At 35.9% G+C, this 26,034-nt stretch overlaps 1 protein-coding gene and 1 non-coding gene across 9 annotated transcripts; both read left to right on the top strand.

The window, feature by feature from the left end:
* The first annotated feature begins 612 nt into the window (after positions 1 to 612).
* Prpf39 (pre-mRNA processing factor 39) lies at positions 613 to 25,848 on the top strand. Of its 8 annotated transcripts, XM_020181704.2 has the most exons (15): positions 620 to 747; positions 1,025 to 1,123; positions 8,774 to 9,126; positions 9,532 to 9,657; positions 10,304 to 10,422; positions 13,813 to 13,980; positions 17,476 to 17,641; positions 18,165 to 18,272; positions 19,568 to 19,732; positions 20,046 to 20,172; positions 20,502 to 20,770; positions 21,566 to 21,750; positions 23,587 to 23,661; positions 24,772 to 24,889; positions 25,099 to 25,848. In XM_020181704.2, the coding sequence occupies exons 3-15, from the start codon at positions 8,803 to 8,805 to the stop codon at positions 25,153 to 25,155; spliced, it is 2,007 nt and encodes a 668-aa protein (XP_020037293.2). In that variant the 5' UTR covers positions 620 to 747; positions 1,025 to 1,123; positions 8,774 to 8,802; the 3' UTR covers positions 25,156 to 25,848. The 8 variants fall into 8 exon arrangements, with proteins under 8 accessions (XP_020037292.2, XP_073924152.1, XP_020037293.2 ...); XM_020181703.2 differs by lacking the exon at positions 1,025 to 1,123 and having other exon boundaries at positions 613 to 747; XM_020181706.2 differs by lacking the exons at positions 620 to 747; positions 1,025 to 1,123 and adding an exon at positions 10,013 to 10,175 and having other exon boundaries at positions 9,103 to 9,126; positions 9,532 to 9,909.
* On the top strand, positions 20,831 to 20,917 carry LOC141421828 (small nucleolar RNA SNORD127). Its single transcript, XR_012446518.1, has one exon. It is a non-coding gene; the product is annotated as a small nucleolar RNA SNORD127 (small nucleolar RNA).
* Positions 25,849 to 26,034: the final 186 nt, after the last annotated feature.

Below are 26,034 nucleotides of genomic sequence, written 5' to 3'. Positions count from 1 at the left end.
GGGTACTCGTGGAGGTGATTTGGGATTAACAGGGCTGTGAACAGGAACTCTCTCACAGAGAGGCGTTTCTGGAGGCAGACATTTCAGAGGGGGAAGCTGAAGCCCAGTTGCGTTATTAGTGAACCACGCAAGCACAACTGTAACAGAATCCTAAGGGAGAGAGCCCAGATATATAAGAAAGAAAGGTGTTTTTAAAAGTGTGAGGGCTGCAAAGGACCAATAAATGCCTCTCTTTGTCCAGAGAATAGCTTTAAATACACGCTTCAATAGTCCGGTCCTCTAACCCCTAAATCCAGGATCATTTTGAGGCTTGGAGGTTGAAGGCTGAATTTTTGCCTCTTTTCAGGTAAATTTTATTGGTGAAGCCTGGGTAATTAGGAAATCGTTAGAAAATTTGCTGAAAAATAAATAATGGTGTTTTACTTTGTGCGGTGGCTTCGGCGCTGCCTGCAAGCCCTAAGACACCCTCTTCCGGCTCGGGAAATCCCTAGAGAGGGGAACCCGGCCTGGGAGCCGCGACGCCGACTTCGCTGGCGGCGGGGGCGGGGCTGGCACGAGGTTGCGCGCCGCGGTCCACGTGATGCTTCCACCGCCCCGGGCGCTTGCGCATGCGCACCGCGTCCTCCACTTGGCGGCCGTGTTGCTGGTGGTGGCGGCTGCAGTAGGGGTCTGAGGCGTTGGGAGTGCTATCTTCACCTACATTGGCCCAGGCTGAGGCTCATGGCATCGAGTGACATCCATCGTAAGGTCAGCCGGGGCGGCAACTGGGAATTGGTGGGAAGGGGCGGCCCTCGGGGTAGGAGGTGGCCGGGGTGTCTCAGGCCGCACCGGGGCCGCGGCCTCCCTCCCGCGCCGCTTGAGGCCTGGCTTGGGCTCGGCGCCCGGCCTCCCGCCTCCTTCTCCTTCCCACCTGTTGGGTGGAGCAGTACGAGGTTTCTTTTCTTAGCCCTAACGTTTCCCTTGATGTGCACTCGGGCGGAAGGGTACGGGGGCCTCCTTCCCTGGGACTTACGAGGGTTTTTAGGGGTGCGTGAACCCCGCTTCCTAGAGCTGGAAACCGGAGTGGTCCGGACGAGCTCAGTAAGTAGCCGCCGAGGACCGGGAGCATTTCGCACACATTCTGGTGAGCAAGCGTTTGTAGGGCGCATTCCGCGTTTTGAACACATGAGCAACGCTTTTGGGGACCCAGGGGCACAGCCCCCCAAAGATCAGCCAGAGGGCTTGGCAAGATAGGATAGAAACAGAAAAAAAAAGACACATGAAAGATCCTAAGAGGATCTTTTTAAAGAATATGTTTAATTAGGATTTTAAAAAATTTTTATCAGAGACCAGCCCTGGTGTTTCTCGTTCCAGAATCCCGTCTTGAGGTTAATAAATAACACTTGAAGTTAATAGTACTCTTTAAGGTGTTATGATGATGTGATTTTAGTAATACCATGTGATTTTATGCCGATTCTGATTTTACTTTTTACATTGGTACTCATGTGGCCTTTTATTTGAGGACTTGAGGGAACTTGGCAACTGATCTGCTCTGTTCAGAAATACTTTATAAACTTCTCCATTGCTAGAAAGGGTGAAGCTTTAACAACGGGCCTTTGGTACGAGGAAGTATGACGCCTGCGTTGGAACTTAAAAGTGGTTTTTGAGCTCTCTGGGAGTTTAAGTGGATTGAAAAAAACAAGCAACTACTGTCAGGTTTCCTCCTCTCTCCCAGATTTATAACCTCATTCTAGAGTTGTAAAAGCTGGAACTTTCCACAGTTCAGTCTCTGGGAAAGAGAAAGTGATGAAAAGTTCTAAAGACTAGTTCTTATATTGTGAACTCCGAAATAATTAAGGGTTGACTACAAATGGCTCGCTAGTAGTAGGTGGTATGAAGTATTTGAAGTGAGAATGGAAAAGCAGGCTTTATTTAGGCTCAGAATATTTAGTAATATTTTTACGACTTACAGTTTAAGAAAAAATTTTGTAAATCAAATGGTAAAAATTGTGTATATGTGTTATTTTTAAGAGAAAGAGCAACCTTTTGTGGTATGCTGACAATTCTGCATAAGACTTGTGGGGTTTTCTTGTTTTTGTTTTTGAAAGGTATTGCTATATGGCCCAGGCTGACATGGAACTTGTGATTTTCCTGCTTCAGCCAGGAGAGTGCTGGACTTACAGGCTTGCATCACCACACCCAGCTTACGTGTTTTTTTTTAAATAGCCAAAAGAGAAAGTGGTAGCTCCAGCTAAATGGCAGTTTTTTCCAGATACAATAAGTGTTTAATATGAGGGGGGAAAAAAGGTCAGTCTGTAAAAATAGTTGTCAAAACCAGTGATCATAATAGCCTCTTTTCTTCTTACAATCCTAGTCTTCGAACTGGCCTATCTTGTAGTTTGTGGATTGCAAAGCTAGTTGATCTGCAGTTCTCAAACTCTTGACTGTCGCACTGTAGTAATGACTTCAGGTTTTTATATTTTGCTCTTAAGTGAAAATGTATAACCAATGGTATGATTTTTTTTTGTTTTTTTTTGGTTAGTACCTCTATGGGCATAGAAAGAGAAGAAAAAAAAGAAGAGGGTCTTAGGTCAAATACCCTATGTTTAAATAAGTTTTGGTCATTTAAGTCATCCTCCAAAAAGACCTTTTATTTTTATTTTATTTTTTGGTGTGATTGGGGTTTGAGCTCAGTGCTTTGCACTTGGAAAGCAGGCACTACTGCTTGAGCCACACCTGGAAGCCTGCCCTTTTAAACTTTAAGGTGGCATGATGATTGTTCCTCAGATGTTTAATGTAAATTGCAACTAAGTGTTAAATGTATGATACAGATTAGTGCATATTTACATTGTAATTTATCATGTTTCCTTTTATACTTATGTACTTTATACCCATAATGACTTTACGTGTAACTTTGTAAAATCAATTTCCATTGGTTTGGTGAGTTGAGAAAAGGAGTTTTGTTAGTTTGAGGGAGTAGCATGTGCCAAAACTGAGACATGAAGAGTGTAATATGCTCCTGGAATGGCAACAAAGAGGACTATTGTAAGATTAATATATTTAGAAAGTTAAGCTTGGACTGGGTGTGTCGTTCACGTACTTGTCCAAAGATACCTGTTGTGCTCTTATATTACCAGGTAATATTTTAGGTTCTAGAGACACAACAGTGACCAAAATAAGGCCCCTTTCTCATTGAAATTAATATTTTGAGTTTATCTGTATCAATAACTGCAGCAGTGTTTTTCAGAAATTGTGGCTGCAACTCAACAATAGAAGATTACAACTCAGTAAACAATACTTAAATTGTGTGTTTCAGCAATATGCCCTTAATGCCTTGAGTTTTTTTCTTTCTGAGACAGGGTCTCTCTGTTAGTTCAGGTTGGCTTTGAACTCTTGATTCTTTTGCTTCAGTTTTCCTGAGTGCTGGGCTTATAGATAGGTGTGTGTAGCCACATTCAGCTGACTTTCTATTTTCTTGTTTTCCTTTTTCTTTTACTCATATGTGCATACAATGTTTGGGTCATTTCTCCCCCCTTTCCTCCCTCTCCTTGTTTTCCTTTTAAATAAACATTAGAAGTAGATTTGAAACCATCTGCAGTTTAAAAACATTGATCTATACAGGAGATGATAATGATTACTTAAATTATTGCTAATGGCAATAACGTGAATGAAAAGAAGAAAGTAGTTCTTTTTCTTTTCTTTTTTTTTTTTTTTGTGGGACTGGGGTTTGAATCTAGGGCTTCCTGTTCAAAAAGCAGGTGCTCTACAACTTGAGCTGCATCTCCAGGCCACTCAAGAGTTTCTTAATGAGTAGTGAAGCTCAATCTTTTATTCAGTTCTTTGGCCACTAATGTGCAAGTGCTTACCATTTCTCATATGGTTATGAAAATAATATGCCAAGTTTTAGTATGGATGACTTAAAGACTCTGATACAGTTTATTATTTAGTAAATTGTGTACTAGGTCTACAGAAATTTGTGATCTAGTACAGAAGGTCATCATTGAATAAGATTCATAAATGTGATCTGTGCTAGGAAGAAAAAGACAGCAACTATGGGGTCACTGGTGAGCAACCTAACTTATTTGGGGAGTGTGGGAATACTTTTCAGGAAGCAGTGTTTAAACTTTGCCTGGAAAAACAAGTAGGCTTTAGTTAATTTGAAGGCACTGAATAGGAGTGTGGGACTTGGGTAGCAGGTTGGGTACCTTTTCAGTAGAAGAAATTGCATAACCTGAGATCCCAAAGGTGAATGAAACTGTGGGAAAAAGAAACTAAAAAACCTTAAGAAGTGAAATGTCAGGGGCTGAAGTAGTAGAGAAGAGGGAAGAGTTTTGGTGTTAGGATGGGGTTGAATCTTGACTCTGTCTTTTACAACCCATATACACTTGGATTAGTTACTTAACCTTAATAAATTTTTTTTTCATCCTGAAAAATGGAAAAGTGGTCTGTAATAAAGTATTCATTCAATAAGTAGAATTTCTTATTACCATGGCTAGTTAGTAATTGGAGTTATACCGGTGCCTGATGATGTGCTTCCATTCATTCATTGAAAAATAATGTCTTCTTGTGCAACTTAAATTGCAGTAGTTGAATTGCATGCATGTGTGTAAAATTGCATTAAATTATGAAACAACATACTTTCACTATGTGCAAAGCATTGTGATGAGCTGGGCATGGTAGTACATACCAGTAATCCTAGCACTGTGGAGACTGAGACAGGAGGTCTGCAAGTTCTAGGCCAGCCCCAGCTACATAGCAAGTTCCAAGCCAGGCTGACTGAGGCTATATGTGATACCCTGTCTCAAAAAACAAAACAAAACAAAAAAAAACAAAAAAGAAGATAAAAGCATTAAGATGAAAAAATCTATTTTCTATTTGAAAAAAGGAAAAAGAAGCTGGTCTAACACAACCTGCAGTTTGAAAATTACTGATATAGAGGAGGATAATTATTAAATAAATTATAGTGATAGTACTAGAGTAAAAAGGAGCTGGTTAATTCTTACAACAGGATATAAATAAATACACTACTTGGATGTAATAAATTCCATGAATAAAAAGAAAAGGTAGAATGAAAGAAGCAGAGAAAAAAAGGGCTGGAGAAAGGGGGAAAAGGACAATTGTTTAATGGGTACAAAGTTTCAGGTTTGTAAGATGAAAATATTCTGGAGACGTGTCTCATTACCATGTAAATATATATATATGACACTTGTGAACCATATACTTAAAATAGTAAACATGAATTTGACTATTTTAGATATGTCATGGGTGGTATCATAAGTATTTGCCTTTTGTGACTGGCTTGTTTCACTTAGCATAATGTCCTCAGTGTTTATCCATGTTGTAGCATGTGACAGCTGACAGCATTTCCTTTTTAAGGCTGAATGTCCATTGTGTGTGTGTGTATTTGGTTTTTTATGGAATTTGAACTCTGGGCTTGCAAAGCAGGCACTCTACCACTTGAGCCACACCGCCAGTCCATTTTGCTCTGGTTGTTTTGAAGATAAGGTCTCTAAAACTATTTTCTGTGGCTGGCCTCCAATTTAGATCCTCCTGATTTGAGCCTCCAAAGTAGCTAGGATTACAGACTTGAGCCACAAGTACCTGGCTACCATTGTGAGTGTTTTTAAGGTTTTTTGTTTGTTTGTTTGTTTATTTTAATTTATTCCATTGAGATTGCTTCCATGTTGTGGCTATTGTAAATAATGCTGCTATGAAACATGGTTGTAGAAATATCTCTTTAAGACCCTGCTTTCAGTTCTTTTTTATATATCCATAAGTGGGGTTGCTGAATCATATTGTAGGTTTATTTATTTATTTGTTTATTCATTCATTTATTTATTTTTGAGTCAGAGTCTTGTTTTGTTGCTTAGGCTGACCTCAAACCTGCAGTGTTCCTGCCTCAGTCTCCCAAGTGCTGGGATTACAGGATTGCATCCTTGGCTTAATTTTTTATCTGTCCCCATCCTTATCAATACCAATATTGTGTTTTTTGTTGTTGGTGGTGGTGGTAATAATCATCTTAAAATGGATATGAGATGGTATCTCATTGTGGTTTTGGTTTGTATTTCTCTGATTAATAATGGTGAATATCTCATACTTGATCATTTGTGTATCATAATATTTTTATACCTTTTGTCCAGTTTTTAATCAGGTTTTTTGAATTGAGTTGTAGGAGTTCCATATATTAACCCTTTATTAGACAGATAATATGTAAGTATTTTCTCCCATTCCATATGTTGTCTTTTTACTTGACATCTTTTTTTTTTTTTTTGAGACCAGGTCTCACTAAGTGCAAGCTGACTTCACACTTTTCAATCTTTGCCTCAGCCTTCTGAGTGCTGGGATTATAAGACTGTGTCATATTTTTCATACACAAAAATTTTAAGTTTGATGTAATCCCATTTATCCATTCTTCCTTTTGTTGCCTGAGCTTTTTGTGTTATATCCAAGGCCAAGTCCAGTATTATTAAGGCTTTACTCTCTATTATTGTCTTCTAGTTGTTAGAGTTTCAGGTTTTACATTTAGGTCTTAAATCCATTTTGAGTTAATTTTTGTATACAAGGGGAGATAAAGATCCAACTTTATCCTTTTGAATGTTTAGTTTTTCCAAATCATTTGTTGAAGATACTGTCCTTTTCTCACAGAGTAGTCTTGGTGTCTTAGAGACCATTTGTTCGATCACATGCAGTTTATGTCGGGGCTGTCTGTTCTGTTCCATTGATTTGTCTTAATGTCAAATTAGATACCATACTATTGATTTCTTCTTATTAAAAATTAGTCTGGGACTGGAGGCGTGGTTCAAAGAGTAGAACACCTGCTTTACAAGCCCAAAACCCTGAAATCAAACCCCAGTCCCACCAAAAAATAAAAAGTTATTCTGCACCTTTTGCTCCTATGTTGCTAGTTGGAAGATGTTGGTTGAAAAAAAATTGGTACTAATAATTGACACATTAAGAATGTGTTGGCCTTGCATGGTGCCTCACATCTTTAATTCCAGCACTCTCAGGAGGTGGAGGCAAGAGGATGGAGTGTTGGAGACCTGAGCCACAGTAGTGAAACCTTTTCTCAAAATAAGAAAAGGAATTATATTGGAATAACTTAGTAAAAAAAAATAACTTGAGTATATTCTTTTCACCCTGGGAATTATGAAGTAATCATCAAAATTATTTGCCTAAGGAAAAGGCTGATGTTCTTAATTCTTTTAACAATACTATAATTGCAGGGTGTGGAGTAATTGACAAGTCTCTGGTGATGTAGGGGTGTGGTAAATTTGCTGATTCCAGACCAAACCTTTATATCCCACTTACGTATGCAATTAGAAAAGGGTAGGTAGTAAATGACCCAGAAGTGTTAACCAACCAAAAATCTTTTTAAAAAACTGAGCTATTAAATTAAAAAACCCAAACCAGTGATTGGTTTGCATATAGAAATAATCTTCAAATGTGTGTCTTTTTTAAGGAGGTGAAAAAGAGAGTGAAATAGATTGAGAAATTTCCTTGTGTTTTTAGATCCTGAAGTTGTTTAAGCTTAGCAAACTTGATAACATTAATCAAAGGTCATCCAAGCAAAATACATCTTATTTTTTCTGATATTGTAATATCTATGTTGCTATTGTACATGTGTAAACACTGTATACATACACAGATCTGTTAGGGTTTGTATTAAGTAAATAAAATACAAAAGAATGTTGGTTGGTAGTAATAATTGCTTTTCCTACAGAAGTGGGATGAATGCTGAACTTTTTTGTCTGTTTGCCATTACTTGAATTAGGGATAAATGTGATGATTTTGTTATTTTAGACAAAAGCTATGTGGTGGCTGGCTAAAAAATTTTTTTCTGTACTTTTCTGACTATTTTTTAAAAATACGGGTTTTGCCATAGTTTACACAGAAATCTTCTAGCTCCTCACAAAAGTCATCTTTTGTTTAAAATAATACAGATTACTTGAAGCGTACTTCAGTGGCTCTGAAGTCTGGGCTAGGACTCAGAAAATTATACTTTAACCAAATTCTATAAGTAATTCAGAGAAACAGAAACACATTGGTAAATACTGTATAGTGGAACTTCTGGATCAGAGAATAAGTGTATATTAGATTTGGAGAGATGCTGACTATTAATCTCTAGAAAAGGTACCTGTTACATGGTAGACACTTTTAGTTTCCTATCCACTATGAGTATCCCCTCATACTGTCCTCTTTACTAATAAAATGTTGATTTTGTTCATAGCATATACTATCTGCTGCAGAGCTCTGGGAGAGCTTTTGCGTTTTTGATTAAAAGTATCAATTAGATGTGCAAGGCCCTGGGTTCAAGCCCCAGAATTACCAAGAAAAAAAAGTAATTATTATAACTATTATTAATACTTCCCTCTACCTTTTTATTTCTACTTTTTTTTTCCTTTTTATTTTTTTCTTAAACAACTTAAGTACATGAAGCAGTCTATAAGGAATTGACTCAGCCCTGCTGGGTGTGGTGGCACATGCTATATAATTCAGTGATTGGTAAACTGAAGCAGGGGGATTGAGACTTTGAGGCTAGCCTGGGCTGTCTAGTGAGACCCTTTCTCAAAAAACAAACAAAAATGTCAGCTCTGACATCATCCAGCTGCTAATACAGTGCCAGTTTCCTAGTGTATGAAAAAAAATTCTTCTGTTTAAACTGTTATCAATAAATACGACTTCTGTTACTTGCTGACAGATGAATCAAATAGGGCTTTTAAAAGGTGGTATTCATGTCAAATAATTTCATTAGGATTTGGAAGATTTTTCACTTTTTTTGTGTGTGTTTCCACAGATCATTAACTGAAGACAAAATAATTAACTATGCAAAATTCTCACATGGACGAATACAGAAATTCTAATAATGGCAGCACAGGCAACAGCAGTTCAGAGGTGGTAGTAGTAGAACATTCTGCTGATTTCAGTACTGAGATTATGAACGTTACGGAAATGGAACAATCACCTGATGGCTCTCCCAGTTTGAATACATCTACAGAGGACAATGAGACAGCAAATACTGTGGACTTTCCAGTGACAGAAACAGAAGCAAATTTCCCTCCAGACTATGAAAAATTTTGGAAAACTGTAGAAAATAATCCTCAGGATTTTACAGGCTGGGTATATTTGCTTCAGTATGTAGAACAGGAGGTTAGTAACTATTTAAATGCGTTAAAGGAACAGGTGAACCCAGTAATACCAGTTTAGGCCTTGCTGTTTGTAATTATATTTGCTTTTTAAAATGATTTGCAGATTAAGTTCAACAGGTGCATGTAATTAACTTTGATACTGTCTTATGGCATTTATTTTGGAGAGTCAGAATCAAAGTAATGTGTATATTAGGATGCGTGTGTATGTGTAAAATTACTGAAATAAAAGGTTACCTTAGGGAACTTAAGGTGTAGCTCAGTGGTACAGAGTACTTGTCTAGCATGTGTGAAGCCTTGGGTTCAATCCTCAACACTGAAAAAAATTACCTTGTAATTGACAAAGTTAATTCCTGTTTTTTAAACAAAAATATCAAAGATGTTGAAACACCTTATTTATTTTCATCAGAATCACTTGATGGCTGCCAGAAAAGCATTTGACAGATTTTTCATACACTATCCGTATTGCTATGGCTACTGGAAAAAGTACGCAGACCTTGAAAAGCGGCATGACAACATTAAACAATCAGATGAGGTGCGTACATCACTGAATAAACTTATCTCCACTAGGTACTGTAAGCCAATTAATAACAAAACGAGGACTTTTTTTGGCTGGCAGTACCTACCATTTATGGTCAAACAATTTTTATAGGGTATTTTATTTGCATTTGTCACTCTTGTGGCATTTGTAGCTAATATTTTCTCTCTTTGTTGGCAGGTGCGTTAAACCTCTACAGTTTGTCAAGCTTTGCAGTGCAAGCCTCTGTATTACACTGCAGCTTAACAAGTAGGGCAGGGCTTTTCTCTCACTTACATTTATTTCTCATTTTCCAAACAATATAGTTGGTTTGCTAGTCACATTTGCTACGTCTTATTGCATTTTTGGTCAGACGCTGTCATTGATGCTCTAATGGGTCTGTGCCCTATGGTCTGTAACCCAAAGCCTGCCCACACAACCCGGTCAGAATGCAGGGACTGCTGCGCTTTGAAGATCAAGACTCTGCACGTGGGGATCAGAACATTGCCATGTTCTATCCAACCTCCACCCAAATGGTAATGGTAGATTATTTAAACAAAATTCCAGTAATTAGTATTTCTAAGGTTCACCGGATAACACAGTGTTGCCTCTCTGTTAAGAAATAATTAAATATTTGAAGTACAGTTTATTGTTTTCTTCTTAGGTTTATCGTCGGGGGCTTCAGGCAATTCCTCTCAGTGTTGATCTTTGGATTCATTATGTAAACTTCTTAAAAGAAACTTTGGACCCTGGTGATCCTGAGACAAACAGTATAATAAGAGGGTATGTGAAACATTGATACTCAATTATACTTGAAGATGTAAATAAGTATTGTGATGTTGATAATAGAACTACTTATGAATACTCAGCTGGACGCTTAACATTTATACATTTCTTTCCCACTGTTTAAAAAAATGGTCTATGTAATAAACTTGATCATTAAAAAAAAAATGTAGATAATAAAGCCTTCTTCCATTCCATACCCCATATACTTTTGTCTCTAGTATACTCATTGTTAATGTTTGTGCTTTCACATACTTATGCTATATATATTTGTATATGTATTTTCCATATTTTTCTTTGACTTCTTTGTATTTAACATTGGAATCTCTCCCTATCATGTATTTTTGAGCATTGCAGAAACATAGTGTCAAAGTACTGTGTTTTATTTGACTAAATCCTTATTTATAGGAAATAATCAGTGCTGCAGTAAACATCTCTGCAGAAGTCATTTTTTTAAGAATGCGCTAGAAGTAAAACTTGTGTCAAAGAGAATACACAGAAACTTTATATCAAATGTTCCTCAAAAATGGTATTAATTTTAATCTCCCATGGTGTATGAAAGTAGACATTTTCCATACCCATACCACATAGATTTTTTTCTTCTTCCTGTAGTGTCCCTTTAATTTACATATGTCTGGATTGCTCATCCTGGTTTATCTTCTTATATGCTTTTTTGGGTGCTGGAAATTGAACCTAGGACCTTGTGCATGCTAGGCCAGTGCTTTACCTCTGAGTCATTTTTAATTGGTTATTCATTTTTGCTCATTTTCTTTTGGGCTATGTTTTTCTTATTGATTATAGGCATTTGTTAATGTATTTTTTTGTTTCCAACAACAAAGAATATGCATATGTTTTAAGGAGTCTACTACTGTTGATCTGCTTCTAACAAAAAGCAAATCCTCCATTTCCCTTCAAATATTATTAGCTGTTTCTTCTAGTATTTTCTACTGTATGAATAAAAGAACAGCTTTGTATAGCTTTCCTTATTAGTTGTAGACATTATGTATCTGTTTTGGTGGATGAGAATTTTAGCTCACTTACACCCTGTCTTATCTTTGGTGGTCCTGGGGTTTGAACTCACAGCTGTGAACTTGCTAGGCAGGTGTTCTGCTTTTGGAGCCACACCTCCAGCCCTTATCCTGTCTTCTCATTTCTTAGCTTGCCTATATAACTATAACTGTAACTGTAGAGTAAGTTTCAATAAATATATTTATGTATGTTTTTTCATCATTCTAAAGATAAATATTTTCCATCACACTGTTCTTTTATAGCCTTGTGTTTTTTCCTGGAGTCATTACTTCTTCCCCATTTTTAAAATTTGTGTAATAAAAGGTTTTACATTTAGGTTTCCAGACAGACCTGTCAGATACTTTAGTCTGTAAGTCCTAATTTTTGGAGCCTTTCCTCCTAAAACCCTCTCTTCTGCAGTCTGAATTGGTTGCCACCTTCTACTTCTGCCACAAAACACTTGTGGGATTTCCTCATCATGATTCTGGGAGATGTCTTCACATTACTCTTGGGTTTTATGCCGTGTTGCTTGGAGTTCCTTAGATTTTATTCTTTCTTGGTTTATGTTTGCTTTTTGGAGGTATGTTTCACATAGTTTTTGTTGTTGTTTTGAAGATGAGGTCTTGTGTGTGTAGCCCAGGCTGGCCTCAAACTCGTAATCTTTATGTGTTAGCCTCCCAAGTGCTGAGATTATAATACTAGCTGGGCAGGAAAGGGAGTGGAAGATTTCTAACTATTCTTTAAGCATATCTTCATCTATTCTGTTTTTGTTTCATTTACCTTATCTCCTCCAACTTTCCTAAGTATCTGGTGCATTAATTTCCTAAATGTCTTAATTTATGCAGGGAGAGTAACATCTATTTTATTGTTGCCTTACACACAAACATGGACATGGTTGCACACTCACATACTTTTAATCTTCTTTCTTTTCTTTTTGTTTTTTAAGTCTTTTGAGACAGGGTCTTGCAGTATAGCCCAGGCTGGCCTGGAACTTGTGATCCTCCTGCCTCAGCCTCTTGAATAGTGGGATACAGACATGCATAGCCATGTGCAGCTACGTTTTGCATTTTTTAATAATAGACAAATAGTAAAATTTGAACTTTCTGTTTCATCCAAAATTCATTAGCGCACTGATTGGAATTGTTTAAAGTTAATTTAGGGAGTTTAGTTTTATGTCGATTTTAGAATCCCTGTTGTTTTTAATACACTTATTTTGAAAGTATGTATCCAAAAGTTTTGTTTTATTGAGATACCAAATCCAGTGAGTAAAGTTGCTTACAGAAACCTCTTGAAATAAGGTAGGCATTTTAAAATACTATTTCTTTCAGTAAATTTAGAATTATTTTCAATTAATGTAAACTTCAGAAGGGGCCATTGAGAGTTTAAAATACATGCATACTTCTCATTACCTTACAAGGCAGCTGAATCCTTCATCAGAGTTATTTGCTAGGAAATACTTACTGAATTGAGGTAAGATTTGCCTCTGACTTTAGTCTTACTTGTTTTGTCTTTTACTCTAAATCTATATAACAGACATTGCAAGTTTAAGAAATACTTAGATATAAGTCACGCACTGGTGGCTGACACCTTAATTCTAGATACTTAAGAAGCTGAGATTCGGAGGACCACAGTTCGAGGCCAGCCTGGGCAAATAGTTGTCTAGACCCCATATCCAAAGTAACCAAAGCAAAATGTACTTGAGATGTAGCTCAAATGGTAGAGCACCTGTGTAGCAAGAGTGATGCCCTGAATTCAAACCCCACTCCCACCAAAAAAAAAAAAAAAAAGTATAGACTGTTACTACGTCATTCTTAATTGTTTGAAATGTGTGCTTTTTTTTGTTGTTGAGGGGGGCAGTATTGGAGTTTGAACTCAGGACCTACACCACTGTACCAACCCTTTTTTGTGATGGGTGTTTTTGAGATAGGGTCTTGAGAACTACTTGCCCAAGCTGGCTTCGAACCATGATCTTCCTGAGTAGCTAGGATTACAGGCGTGAGCCACTGGCGCCTGGTGAAATACGTACATTTTAAATAATAATTTTATATGAGAAACAATTACATTAAAAGTACATTTTTTTGGCAGAAAGTGTGACTCAAGTGGTAAAGCGCCTGCCTAGCAAGCGTGAAGCCCTGAGTTCAAACCCTAGTACCCCATATAAAAAGGTACATTTATCTGTTCTCTTTATGTTTATTCACTCACTCTTTTAAGCAACTATTGTATGCTTTTAATTATTTCTTCTACTTTTTAAATCTTCTATTTTTTAAATTGTTTAGGAAGCAATATAACCATTTTAATGCAGCATTATTTCCCAAATTTAGATGTATTTTAAAAAATGATTTTATCTTGGAATGATAACTTAAGAGTAATTTAATTTTTCAGAACTTTTGAGCATGCTGTTCTAGCTGCAGGAACAGATTTCCGATCTGACAGACTGTGGGAAATGTATATAAACTGGGAAAATGAACAGGGAAACCTAAGAGAAGTTACAGCTATATATGATCGTATTCTTGGTATTCCTACACAGCTGTATAGTCATCATTTTCAGAGGTAGGTTGAAAATCTGATCTTTGAAGTATCTTTGGTTAACCCAGGTGGTAAATCCTAATATTGAATGTTATAATTTTCTTGAAATGCTATGTAAGATTTTATTAGATGGAAACAAATTTTCTTGCTAGATACACAAATCAAATCACCTACTTTTTATTTTAGATATTTTTCATGAAATATCTGGGAATGTTACTGTTTTTAGGTAGAAAGTTCTTATCCATTTTGTAGATGAGGAAACACAGGAATCCTGCCTTCTCTAAGGTATTTCAGAGTACCAAAAGAATAAGAAAATAGAATTGAACAAGTAATTATTTGTAGTCCTTTTTTTTTTTTTTTTTTTTTTTTAGTAGAACTGGGGTTTGAACTCAGCACTTCATGCTTGCAAACAAGCACTCTACCACTTGAGCCACACCTCCAGCCCATGTAGTTCTGAATCATCCCAGCTATTGCCACATAGTAAATGCTTAATTTTTATTTTTTAATTTTTTGAGACATGGGGTCTTACTATGTTGCCCAGTCTGATCTTGAACTGTCAGTTGTCCTGCTTCAGCCAAGTACCTGGCATTATAAGCATGCACCACCATGCCTGAGGCTTGAACTCGGCCTACACCTCAAGCTACTCCACCAGGCCTTTTTGGTAATGGGTTTTTTCGAAATAGGGTCTCAAAAACTATTTGCCTGTCCTGGCTTCAAATTGCCAACCTCCTGATCTCTGCTTCCTGAGTAGCTAGGATTACAAGCATGAGCCACCAGTGCCTGGCTATACTACAAAAATGTCTAATTTAAAACCTTTATCATGAAGACTCTGTGATCTTATCTAACATCTCAGGTCTAGCCCTTAGGACTCCCTAACGTCCAAATATACCAAAATATTGATAATTTTCTAAAGGTCAGTATTTTATGCCTTTGTAACTCTAGTACCTTTTCCATGTGTATTCCTCCCAACAATACAGCTTTGCGTCCTTGTGAAACTTTCCCCAGCTCATTCAAGTTGAGGTACCTATTCTTTTGTGCCTGCAGTATATTTACACTTAATTACATTTATGTCAGTACTGATAACACTGCTTTGAATTTATATTATCTATATTCTTTACGTGTCTGTCAGTTTCTGAGGTTTAACTCCTTGTATCCCTTATACTTAGGAATTGATTATTAGGGATACAAATACACACACACGTATGACAGTCAGCCAGGCTTTATGGAATTAATGTTGGCTTTATAATCTAAAAACATGAAAATTACTCTTTAATATTATTTATATTTCATTACCATTTTAATGATGTTATTACATTATATGGCAGTTATTTAAAATATTCATGTACTATAAGTGGTTATTTTTAAATTTTATATCTCAAGTTTCTTACCTATAGTCTGACAACAGTTTTGAGTTTTAAAATATTCATCTGAGTATTAAATCTGCTCATTTGTTGTCATTGTTACTTACATGTGTTTGTGAACGCCTTAATCCATTTAAGAAAGAGGGTTGGGATCCATAAACTGAGCATGTTGGTAAGTGCCTATACACACTGAAGGGGGTGAGGTGAGAGGATCACTTGCTAAGGAATTGGAGACTAGCCTGGGGCAACATAGCAAGAGACCATGTCTTACAAAATTAAAACAAAAATTTTATAAGTTTAATGTAGTTTATGTGCAGCCCTATCTACTTTATAGGTTGCCAAAATACGAGAGACTTTATGTGAGAGCATTAGATTTTAGCCTGAATGCAAAGTAAAAGTATTAAAGTAATTTCAGCAGGAGAGAGATGATCATGTTTACTATTTTTATTTTTACATCTACCTTTTAGAAACATTTCTAGCAGCAATATATTTTTAGGGAAGAGGCTACTGGGATTTGGGCTCAAGGCTTTGTGCTTACAAAGCAGGTGCTCTATAGCTTGAGCCACATTTCTGGTCCATTTTTGCCCTGGTTATTTTGGAGATGGGAGCAGGTGGGAGACTCGTGAACTATTTGCCTAGGCTTTGAACCACTACTCCCAATCTCAGCCTCCTAGGTAGCTCGGATTACAGGTGTGAGCCACTAGCACCTGGCTCTGGTAGTAATATCGAGTGGAGTATGGGAGTTAGGAGACTAGAATTTGAAAGACTGCTTTGTTTATCAGGTGAAAATTGAGGAGAAGTCGTAAAGATGGATTTAGAAAGTAGAGTCGGTAAGACCTGAAATACAGGGAAATGTAAGTGATAATCTAGATGGAAAAGATTGAGAAACTTACTGGATAACACTGCCATTACTCAAGATTAGAAATGCTAAAGGCGTTAATTTTTTGGATGAAGATAACACCCTTTGGTTAAAACATTATTGCTTAGGAGATTCCTGTGGTATATTAAGATTTGAGATGAAATGTGTTTTAGCAGTTCAACCTGATGTTTTCAATTAAAATTTGTACACATATAAATTTGCATATGTGAACAAAATAGCAATGTCAGTAATGTTGAAAAAAGTGTCTTAGCTAGACCAGTGGCACATGACTAATTCTAGCACTCCAGAGGATGATGGAGGAGGATCGTGAGGCTAGCCTAGATTATAGAACAAGACCATGTCTCAAAAAAAGAAAATAAACAAGTCTTTATAAGTTGGTTCAAAATTAATCTATACTTTTTGTAAAGAGTGTTGGCAATTGTGTATACAAATTTGGAATTCAGGAGAAAGATGTGGACTTACGCCATACATTTGAAATTTCTCATTATATTATTTCAGGCTATATTAATGACATTGGTTAGAATGTGTAAAGTAAATGTAAAAGTAGATGAGACAAAATGAGGGGTGGGATTTTTGGGAATAATGGCATTGAGGGCAGGTAGGATTGGAGAGCCATCAGAGACTAAGCTGCAGTCAGAGACTTGTATGGAAACGAAGAAAGTGGTAATTCAGAAGCCAAGAGAGGATGATCTAAAAGAAAGATGTGGTTAACAACAATAAATACTTAAGATATAATTTGGATATCCATTTAATTTTACATATAACTGGTGATAAGTGACCTTAGGCCAATTTCATTGGATTGTTGGGCACAGATAGGTTGAGGAGAAAATGGCAGGTGGGAAGGAACTAACATTCATGGATCATCTACAAATGGCCATTTTATGATTTTAATATGGAGTGCCACATTTAATGTTATAACTTTGCAAGATAGGTATTGTTGTTCCATTATACAGATGAGGAAACAGATTTGGAGAGGAGAAAAGACTTCCCTTAAGTTTGATAACTAGTAACAGACACAATTGATATTTGAATTTGTGCCTCTCCGTGTCTTCTTCCTTCCAGTGCCAAGGCTGGAAGGAAATGGAGATGTAGACTAAATGGTAGGATTTCACTTTAGAAAAGAAGGGAAAAAAAGAGATGGAGAAAGAGTATGATTTATTTGTTTGTTTCTTTCTCTAAATCAGCGTTTCTTTGAAAGAGTGACATGTAGAAGGTATCTTAAACATGGGATCTAAAATTATGCAAGTATAGAGCATGCATTTTTATTTCTTCCGTTAGATTTAAAGAACATATACAGAATAACTTGCCTAGAGATCTTTTAACTGGTGAACAGTTTATTCAGCTGCGAAGGGAATTAGCTTCTGTTAATGGACATAGTGGTGATGATGGTCCTCCTGGTGATGATCTACCATCAGGAATTGAAGACATAACTGATCCAGCAAAGGTAACCAGACTTAATCAAAAGTTGTTCAGTGGGGCTGGAGATATGGCTCAAGTGGTAGAGCACCTGCCTAGTAAGTGGAAAGCCCTGAGTTCAAACTCCACAGTATGGCCAAAAAAGAAAAGAAAAGAAGTTAAAAGCCCTTGTGAAACTAGACCCCTAATTCAAGTGTGGTAATATGATGAGTTATATAACTGATCACTTAGCTCATATGGTTTAAATAATAGATTGAAGATACAAAGTCTTATCTTAGTACCAGACATCTGGAAATAACTTAGTTTAGAAGGAATGTTTTGCTGACGTTGTAGTCTCCTAGTCCTATTAAAAAACAAACCAATAAACAAAACATGAGAAGTGGTTTATTGGGAAATTCTGTTATAAGTTGTAGTTAAAAACGTAATTGCTAACAGTTAAAAACCTACCACTGTTCTAAAACTAAAGTCTCTGTGGATAATACTTAAATGTAAGATACTGAAAATGTTCCATCTATAACTTACGAGATTTAATTTTTCTTTTTCTTTCCAAGCTAATTACTGAAATAGAAAATATGAGACATAGAATCATTGAAATTCATCAAGAAATGTTTAATTACAATGAGCATGAAGTTAGTAAAAGGTGGACATTTGAAGAAGGTGTAAGTGTTTTGTTTTTTAATAGTCTTCAAAATATAAAGATAGGAATGATAAATTTTTCTTTCGGTTTTGATATCAGTGACTTGTTACTTTTTATTATTTTTGTGTATTTAATAAATTTTATTTGTTAATATCCTCAGTTTTATCATTTTCCTTTATTTTAGAATCTTGTTGAATTCTGACTTTAGTGTCAACTATTATACTTGTTCAGTTTTTTAAAAATAATTCGATTAGGTTATGTTTTGTAGACAAAATACACCCAAATACATATATCTTATGTATAAAACACACCCATTTTAGGATAATAGTGACTTTTTTCCCACCATTTAAATTTTTTTCCTGACTGCTTTTTTAAAAACATAATTTACATGCTAAACAATTTACCTCCTTCTTAGTACATTCACAGATCCATACAACCATATCACCATAAACCATCACTGTAGTTAATTCTAAAACATTTTTTCTTCTTCCTGGTGGTTCTGGGGTTTGGACTCAGGGTCTCACAGGCTTGCTGAACAGGCATTCTACCACTTGAGCCACTCCTCCAGCCCATTTTTTTTTTGTGTGTGTTGGGTGTTTCTAATACTGGGTCTCACAAACTATTTGCTGAGCTTGCTTCAAACTGTGATCCTCTTCATTTCTGCCTACTGGGTAGCTGAGATTACAGGTGTGAACCACCAGCACCTGGCTCTAAAACATTTTTTTTTTTTATTTCAAAAAGAACCCCTTTACTTACCCTGGAACCTACCTACTCACTGTAACCCCTCTCAATCCTGGCCCTCAGGTACCACTAATCTTTTTTTTCTGTAGATTTCCCGGAAATAGGCTTTTGTATGAATGGAATTATAGTATTTAGCCTTTTGTGGCTGGCTGTAAAATGAGTTTTGGCAATCGTATACACTATAATCACCACAATAATCAACATGCAGAACTATTCTGTTACCCAAAAGATCTCCTTGGCCACATTCCAGTTATTCTGAGAAGGACTGTAACCACTGATCTGGTTTGTCAATATGTTAAAATTGTTCGATTTAAAAATACTCAGAATAAAATTTCCTGTATGTAAAAGTGTGTAATTGTGTAAAAATGCCTGAATAAATGAACAGTGCATTCCATTTGTAAAACCTGGAGAGTTTAAGGAATTTTGTCTTAAAAAATTTTAATTTTGACATAAGGTGATTAACATTTTTGATTCATTTTCATTAGTTATATTCATTTTAAATATATCACTGTATTTACAAATATTTTGGTGTTGGTATTGGTTTACTGTGATTGCTGTACCATAATTTTATTACAGATTAAAAGACCTTATTTTCATGTGAAACCACTGGAAAAGGCCCAACTAAAAAACTGGAAAGAATACTTAGAATTCGAAATTGAAAATGGGACTCATGAACGTGTTGTGGTTCTCTTTGAAAGATGTGTCATATCATGTGCCCTCTATGAGGAGTTTTGGATTAAGGTAAGAAAATCATATGCTCTTAAACTTGAATATATTACAAACATTGATCTAGTGACTAACCTTTTTTGTACTTCTGTTGAATGTTGTTCATATAACTATATCTGTTGCATTAGGAGATGGTCTGCTTGCAACCAGATTTGACTGCTGCATATGCCAACCTCGTTGCCTCTCTTCGTCCTTCCTTACAGAAACTAGTCTAGTGGTTCAATAAAGGTGCTGAATGGGTTTAAAAATAGAATTTTATCGTTCTGTCACATATTTAATGGCTTGTTCAACTGTAAATTAGTTAGTGTTTCCTCTTTTCTATGTGTAGTATGCCAAGTACATGGAAAACCATAGCATTGAAGGAGTGAGGCATGTCTTCAGCAGAGCGTGTACTATTCATCTCCCAAAGAAACCCATGGTACATATGCTTTGGGCAGCTTTTGAGGAACAGCAGGGTAAGAATAAGGACATTCAAATAATATTTGGGAATTTTAAGTGATTTCAGGATGAAATTACAGTAATTGGGTGATAAGGGATGTGTAAAGAAGAATTTGGCAAACTATTTCTATAAAGGGTTGTATTGTTTCTTTCCTAACTTTGCTATTGTATCCTGAAAGCAACTGTAAATAATACCTAATAAACAAGCATGGCTGTTTACTTTTTTATTTAAAAAAAAAAACAAAAAAAAAAAACCCAGAGGGATAGACTTAACCCATGGATATCTGGTATAAGGACTGTTTCACACGTTTAAATAAAAATATAAATATTTAATTACTCTTTCTAGGTAATATTAATGAAGCCAGGAATATCCTGAAAACATTTGAAGAATGTGTTCTAGGATTGGCAATGGTTCGTTTGCGGAGAGTAAGTTTAGAGCGAAGGCATGGAAATATGGAAGAAGCTGAACATTTGCTTCAAGATGCTATTAAGAATGCCAAATCAAATAACGAGTCATCATTTTATGCTATCAAACTAGCCCGACATCTTTTCAAGATACAAAAAAATCTCCCAAAATCAAGAAAAGTGCTTTTGGAAGCAATCGAAAGAGATAAAGTATGTATTTGTATTTTTTACTTATCTTCCATAAAAACAAGGGTGGTCAGTTTTTCACTTTGGCAACTATGATGAAAAATTTGGTCTGTATGTAATGCATTTGGATTACTAAATGAAGACAACAGTCCCTCTAAACTGATGTTGCCATTTAAAAAAACTTTTCAAATTGTTTTGAATTAAAAGTTTAAGAAAATTAAGATTACTGCACTAAAAAAGGGTTGCAGTACATCATTATTTTTATTTACCCTTCAGAAAATTTGCAAGTTTACTGAAAAGAATAGAAGATCTAGGAGAACATTTTATTAACAAACAAGTAACATTAATAAATGAAGCAGTGATTTTCCTTTTCCAACATATTTCCTTTTATAATAAAAGTCATTGTATTGGCTCTCATTAGGTTTTTCGCTATTAACAGGTCTGTTTGAGACGTAGAATGCTTACAGCTATAATTTAAGATCTTTATCTACAGTCATAGCACCACTGTTTAAATTTTTGGAATTATACAAATCATTCTTCTGTGTTTTATTTTCTACTTATAATGATAGGTCAAATTAGATTACCCAGGATAGATATGTAGTTTTAACTTAATGGTATTTAATACAGGTTGCATAGTTCAGGAGCACACTACCTATCACGAAAGAATTTTTTTCACTCCTTCTATATTAAAAACATTTAACATAAGTTATATTAAATACTGAATTGTTTAGCACATACTTAAAAATTAAGACATTTTAAATATCTGTACTCTAATCAAAATATTAAAGAAATATTAATTGATAACTGCTTTTTACACAGGAGAACACAAAGTTATACCTCAATTTACTTGAGATGGAATATAGTGGTGACCTCAAACAAAATGAAGAAAATATCCTAAATTGTTTTGACAAGGCTATACATGGTTCATTAACTATTAAAATGAGAATTACATTTTCTCAGAGAAAAGTGGAATTTCTTGAAGATTTTGGTTCAGATGTTAATAAGTAAGCTCTTAATTACATTATTTGAATGGGAAATGAGCATTGATTTTTTTGGATGTGAATTTGATGATTATTAAATTTAAAAATGTTTTGGCTACTTTTTCCTTAGATATATGTGGGGTAAATTTGGTTTCCCCAAATATGTATGTGATTAACAAGAGGGCATTTGGTTTGTCTTCCCTTTGGGGGTTGAAAATTTATACCATGAGTGACAGAATGCATGAAGCAGCAATCCCATGAAAGGGAAAAGAGAAAAGTATTGAACCATGAAACATTGAGGGGAAGGTTGAAGGGAGTTGGGGACCCACTAGGCAAGTGGTAAAGCTCTTGCCTAATATGTGTTATGCCCTGGATTTGATCTTCAGCACTTCACTGAAAATGGGATTAATCTGGAATAGAAATGCCGTTTTATGTGTGCTTATAGAAGATGGGTAGATACGGCCCCATAGATCATGTGTAACGGCCTCATCTTCCTGCATTGTAAAAGGCTGAAAGTTGAGGGTAATGTAAGGGTTCACTCTATATTTGGGGAAGGGACAAGTTTAACATTTAATAAGCAGATACTACAGCATTGCTGAAGTTCTAGTCTTTTCTGGCAATTTCTCAGTGTGAGTTAGGCATGTGTCTTCTGTCTTTTTAATTTAGAATGATTTGCATTGTAACCACTGTAAATGAACTAAGTATTGTGTTCCTGTGTTTGTGTATTTATTTTTTGATGGTTGTGTTAAAATTTGTTTTAAACTAATGCAACAGCTAATATTTCAGTGCTTGGCATAGCTAATGTAAAATTTATAGCAGTATGATGAGTATAAGCACTGTTCTTTTAATAGATGACGAGAGAAGAGCTTATAGATTAGGCATTTTTTCCAAGGTCACTTAGCTATTATATTGTGGGGCTGGGATTAGAACATACTTCAAAGTCTTTGCTCATACTTTGTGGATTTAATGTCTTTATGTTTGTTTGGAACTGGGGAATGTGTACCAAAGAACCTAGATACATAATTCTAGCTTTTAGTTGAATAGTATAATTCTCAGAGGAAGTAAGTATATGAGGCGGCATATACTTGTTGCGAAGGCTGTGAGCTCTATAGATCGAGTGGCACTGTCATGCTTCATAGAAGAGGTGGAGCCTCATTTAGTTACTCTGGGAGTGTTGTAAACTGAGGAGAGGACACAATGCTGGAAGCAGATTAAAGTTCATATAAAAATACCATCTGCTTGATTGAAGGGGTTTGTGAAGTAGAAGTACAACCCAGGGCTTTGCAAATGCTAGGCAAGCATTCTACCCCAACCCGGAGATGTGATCTTGATTGTGCTGTGCCTTGAAAATTGAGAGCACATGTAGTTGACAGTAGCCAGCTATTGGGATTTTTGACCAACAAAACTGAATGATATACCTTTTTATTTTTATTTTTTGCAGTACTGGGGTTGAACTCAGGGCCTATACCTTGAGCCACTCCACCAGCCCTTTTTTGTGATGGGCTTTTTCAAGGCAGGGTCTCTCAAACTATTTGCCCAGGCTGGCTTAGAACCATGATCCTCCTGATCTCTGCCTCTTGAGTAGGTAGGATTATAGGCACAAGCCACCAGTGCTCAGCTGACATATCATTTTGACTTGGCAGTAATAGGTAAACAAATTGAAGGCTTAACATGAAGTTATCATTTACTCCCTTACAATTATAGGTTTGAGAGTCTTCAGTATCAGGATTAAGAGGACGTTATGACAAATGAACTACTTAAGAAATTTATGTAGGCATTTTCCCTAAATGAAAATAACTTAAAAATCTTAACAAAAAATAGTTTAGTTTTTTAAAGGATTTTTTTGTTCTTCCGCCTCAGGCTTCTGAATGCTTATGATGAACATCAAACACTCCTAAAAGAACAGGACACTTTAAAAAGGAAAGCAGAAAATGGGTATGTAACTTCTTGCTAAATCAGAAAGGAGTGCTTAAAAAGACATTTCATTGTGAAACATAAATTATTACCTTTATGTTATAATATACTTTTGTTTTCATAATTTGAAAAAAAATCATACAAAATGGAGTAGTTGAAAAACTCTGATGTTGAAGCAAGAGTGAAGTCCTTCAGCCTGACTGCTTATCAGCCCCCTCCCTGATGTCTTTACCATGGGTTCTGTTGAACCTGGAGAGGATATTGGGAGTTAGAAAACCATTAGGATGAGTACAGAGTTGGGGCAAGGACCTTCTAAGTTGGGGAATCACTTAAGGAAAGCTTCAGAGTGAGGATGAGATTCAAGGCATACAAGTGGTAGTGACATAAGTGGTGTTCCCTTGGTATAGGAAATTGAGAGTAGTGTTGGGGGGTGAAATATGTTCAATTTCCAGCATTAACTGCTTAGCACCCCCTAAAGTTAGGCAGAAATGTAGATAGGGTGTACAGTCTGATTTTTACAAAGTCAGAAGTATAGATTTTGCTTACTAAAGTCTATTAAAAAACATCATCAAGGCCAAATGAATGCCTGTAGACCACACCCACAGTCTAGGCCAGTGTTTTGCCCCCTCCAGCATAGATACATGATCATGTGCTATCTCAGGGAGTAGTAACCCAATGCGGAGGAGTGGAGGTGAGGCTGAAAGACTCTTGGGGGCCAGGTAAGGCTTGACCACTTTGCTGAAGAATCTGAAATCTGTTCTTTAGGCTGGCAGACTAGGAAGGGTTCTTTGAGGAAGGCAGGAACCAGTTTAATCTGTACTCTGGGCAGATAATTTGGGTGGCATTTGATGGATATATTAGGTCACATATCAGGATGCAGAAATATAAGGTAAAGTTCTTTGCATACATGATTGGGTTTGAGGGATTGCTTCACAAAAGTAAATTGTTGAGCTTAGCTTTCAGCCTGTTAACTCAGTTTGTCCAGCTAACAGTTTTGTCACTAGGTGTCTTCAAAACAGCACCAAAAAAAAGTTGAAAATTTTAGTTAAGTAAATGTATACAGGTGACATTCAAATAAGAGAGTTCTTTTCTGTGGGAAATTTGAAAGTTTCTGTTTTTACCTTCATGTAGCTCAGAAGAACCAGAAGAAAAGAAAGCACATACAGAAGATACAGCATTATCTACACAGATGATTGATGGTGATTTACAGGCAAATCAAGCTGCCTATAATTATAGTGCCTGGTATCAAGTGAGTCCACATAATTGTATTTCTTCATAGATGATATTAGAAGCATATAATTAGGGTAGTCTTTAACTAAAAACCTTATTGCCTTTTGTAATTCTTAGAATTTCAGCCGTGAATACTTCTATTTTCTTAAATGTACTTGCTTTAAATTTTTATGTATGGAAGTCAGGTATAATTCTAGTATCTTAACAATGTTTACTTTATTTTTTCAGTACAATTATCAGAATCCTTGGAATTATGGACAGTATTATCCTCCCCCTCCAACCTGATGGAAAATTGTAAATTTCAGATGGGAGTATGTGGAAAGTATGAAATTATTTTTTTTAATGAGGGATGTAAACATAGCATAGACTTGTTTTATTTGATAACTCGTCTTCCCTGTTTTTGTGTAACATGATTTGTTTAGTAATAGGGGGAAATGTCAGTTAGTAGCTTACCAGATACTGTTTCCTACCATTTATAAAATTTACTTTGTATTGGAGAACTATTTTTTTGATTTTTTGCATTAAGTGGTCTAGAATTCTTTTGCAGTGTACTTGCAAGAGTTTTGTAGCCTTAAAGTATAGGGAAAAAAGCTGACTACCAATCATGTCAGTGTAGTACAAGAATCTGAAAACACATAAAAGGGCTGGTTATTAAGGATTTATCTCTGTAAAAACAGACAGAAAAACAATGATTTTTAACCTTGCTGATGAGGTTGTCTTAAATGCTTCAGTTATACTTGTGAATTTGGATCTACCTGCAGAAAAGATACACTTATTAAAATACTATGCCTTGGGATAGATTATAAATGAGAAAATGTAATGTTTGCATCCCTTTAAAAAATGAAATCATATCAAAAAGTATGTTGTTTCTGGAGACTTTGTATTTGGAATATTCATGTAAAACTTGTGAGCAAGCTTTCCTTTTGATCAAACTGATCATCTTCATTTTGTAATAAAAACTGAAGACTCATCCAGCAATTGCTTATGGATTTATTTGGAGGGGAAGAGCCCCTAATACTAACTGTATTTAACATTATTAGTTCATGTGTTTGAAGTGAACTTTTCCTCAATTTAGCTGTTATTTGACTGCTAAGATTTCTTAGCTTTTTGAGCTTTCTGCTTCAAGTTCTATGCCTTTAATTTCTCACCTTACAGGAATATTTA

This window comes from Castor canadensis, chromosome 3 (assembly GCF_047511655.1).
Source record: "Castor canadensis chromosome 3, mCasCan1.hap1v2, whole genome shotgun sequence".
Classification (NCBI taxonomy): domain Eukaryota; kingdom Metazoa; phylum Chordata; class Mammalia; order Rodentia; family Castoridae; genus Castor; species Castor canadensis.
Note: the sequence above shows the minus strand (reverse complement) of the source record. Positions and strands in the feature narration are given on the sequence as shown.

Excerpts from the sequence above, each read along its gene's own strand:
- Prpf39 (XM_020181703.2), top strand. The coding sequence starts at position 8,803 with ATGCAAAATTCTCACATGGACGAATACAGAAATTCTAATAATGGCAGC. Across the intron at positions 17,642-18,164 it reads ACATAACTGATCCAGCAAAG|CTAATTACTGAAATAGAAAA; the intron begins GTAACCAGACTT and ends TTTCTTTCCAAG. Across the intron at positions 24,890-25,098 it reads ATTATAGTGCCTGGTATCAA|TACAATTATCAGAATCCTTG; the intron begins GTGAGTCCACAT and ends TTATTTTTTCAG.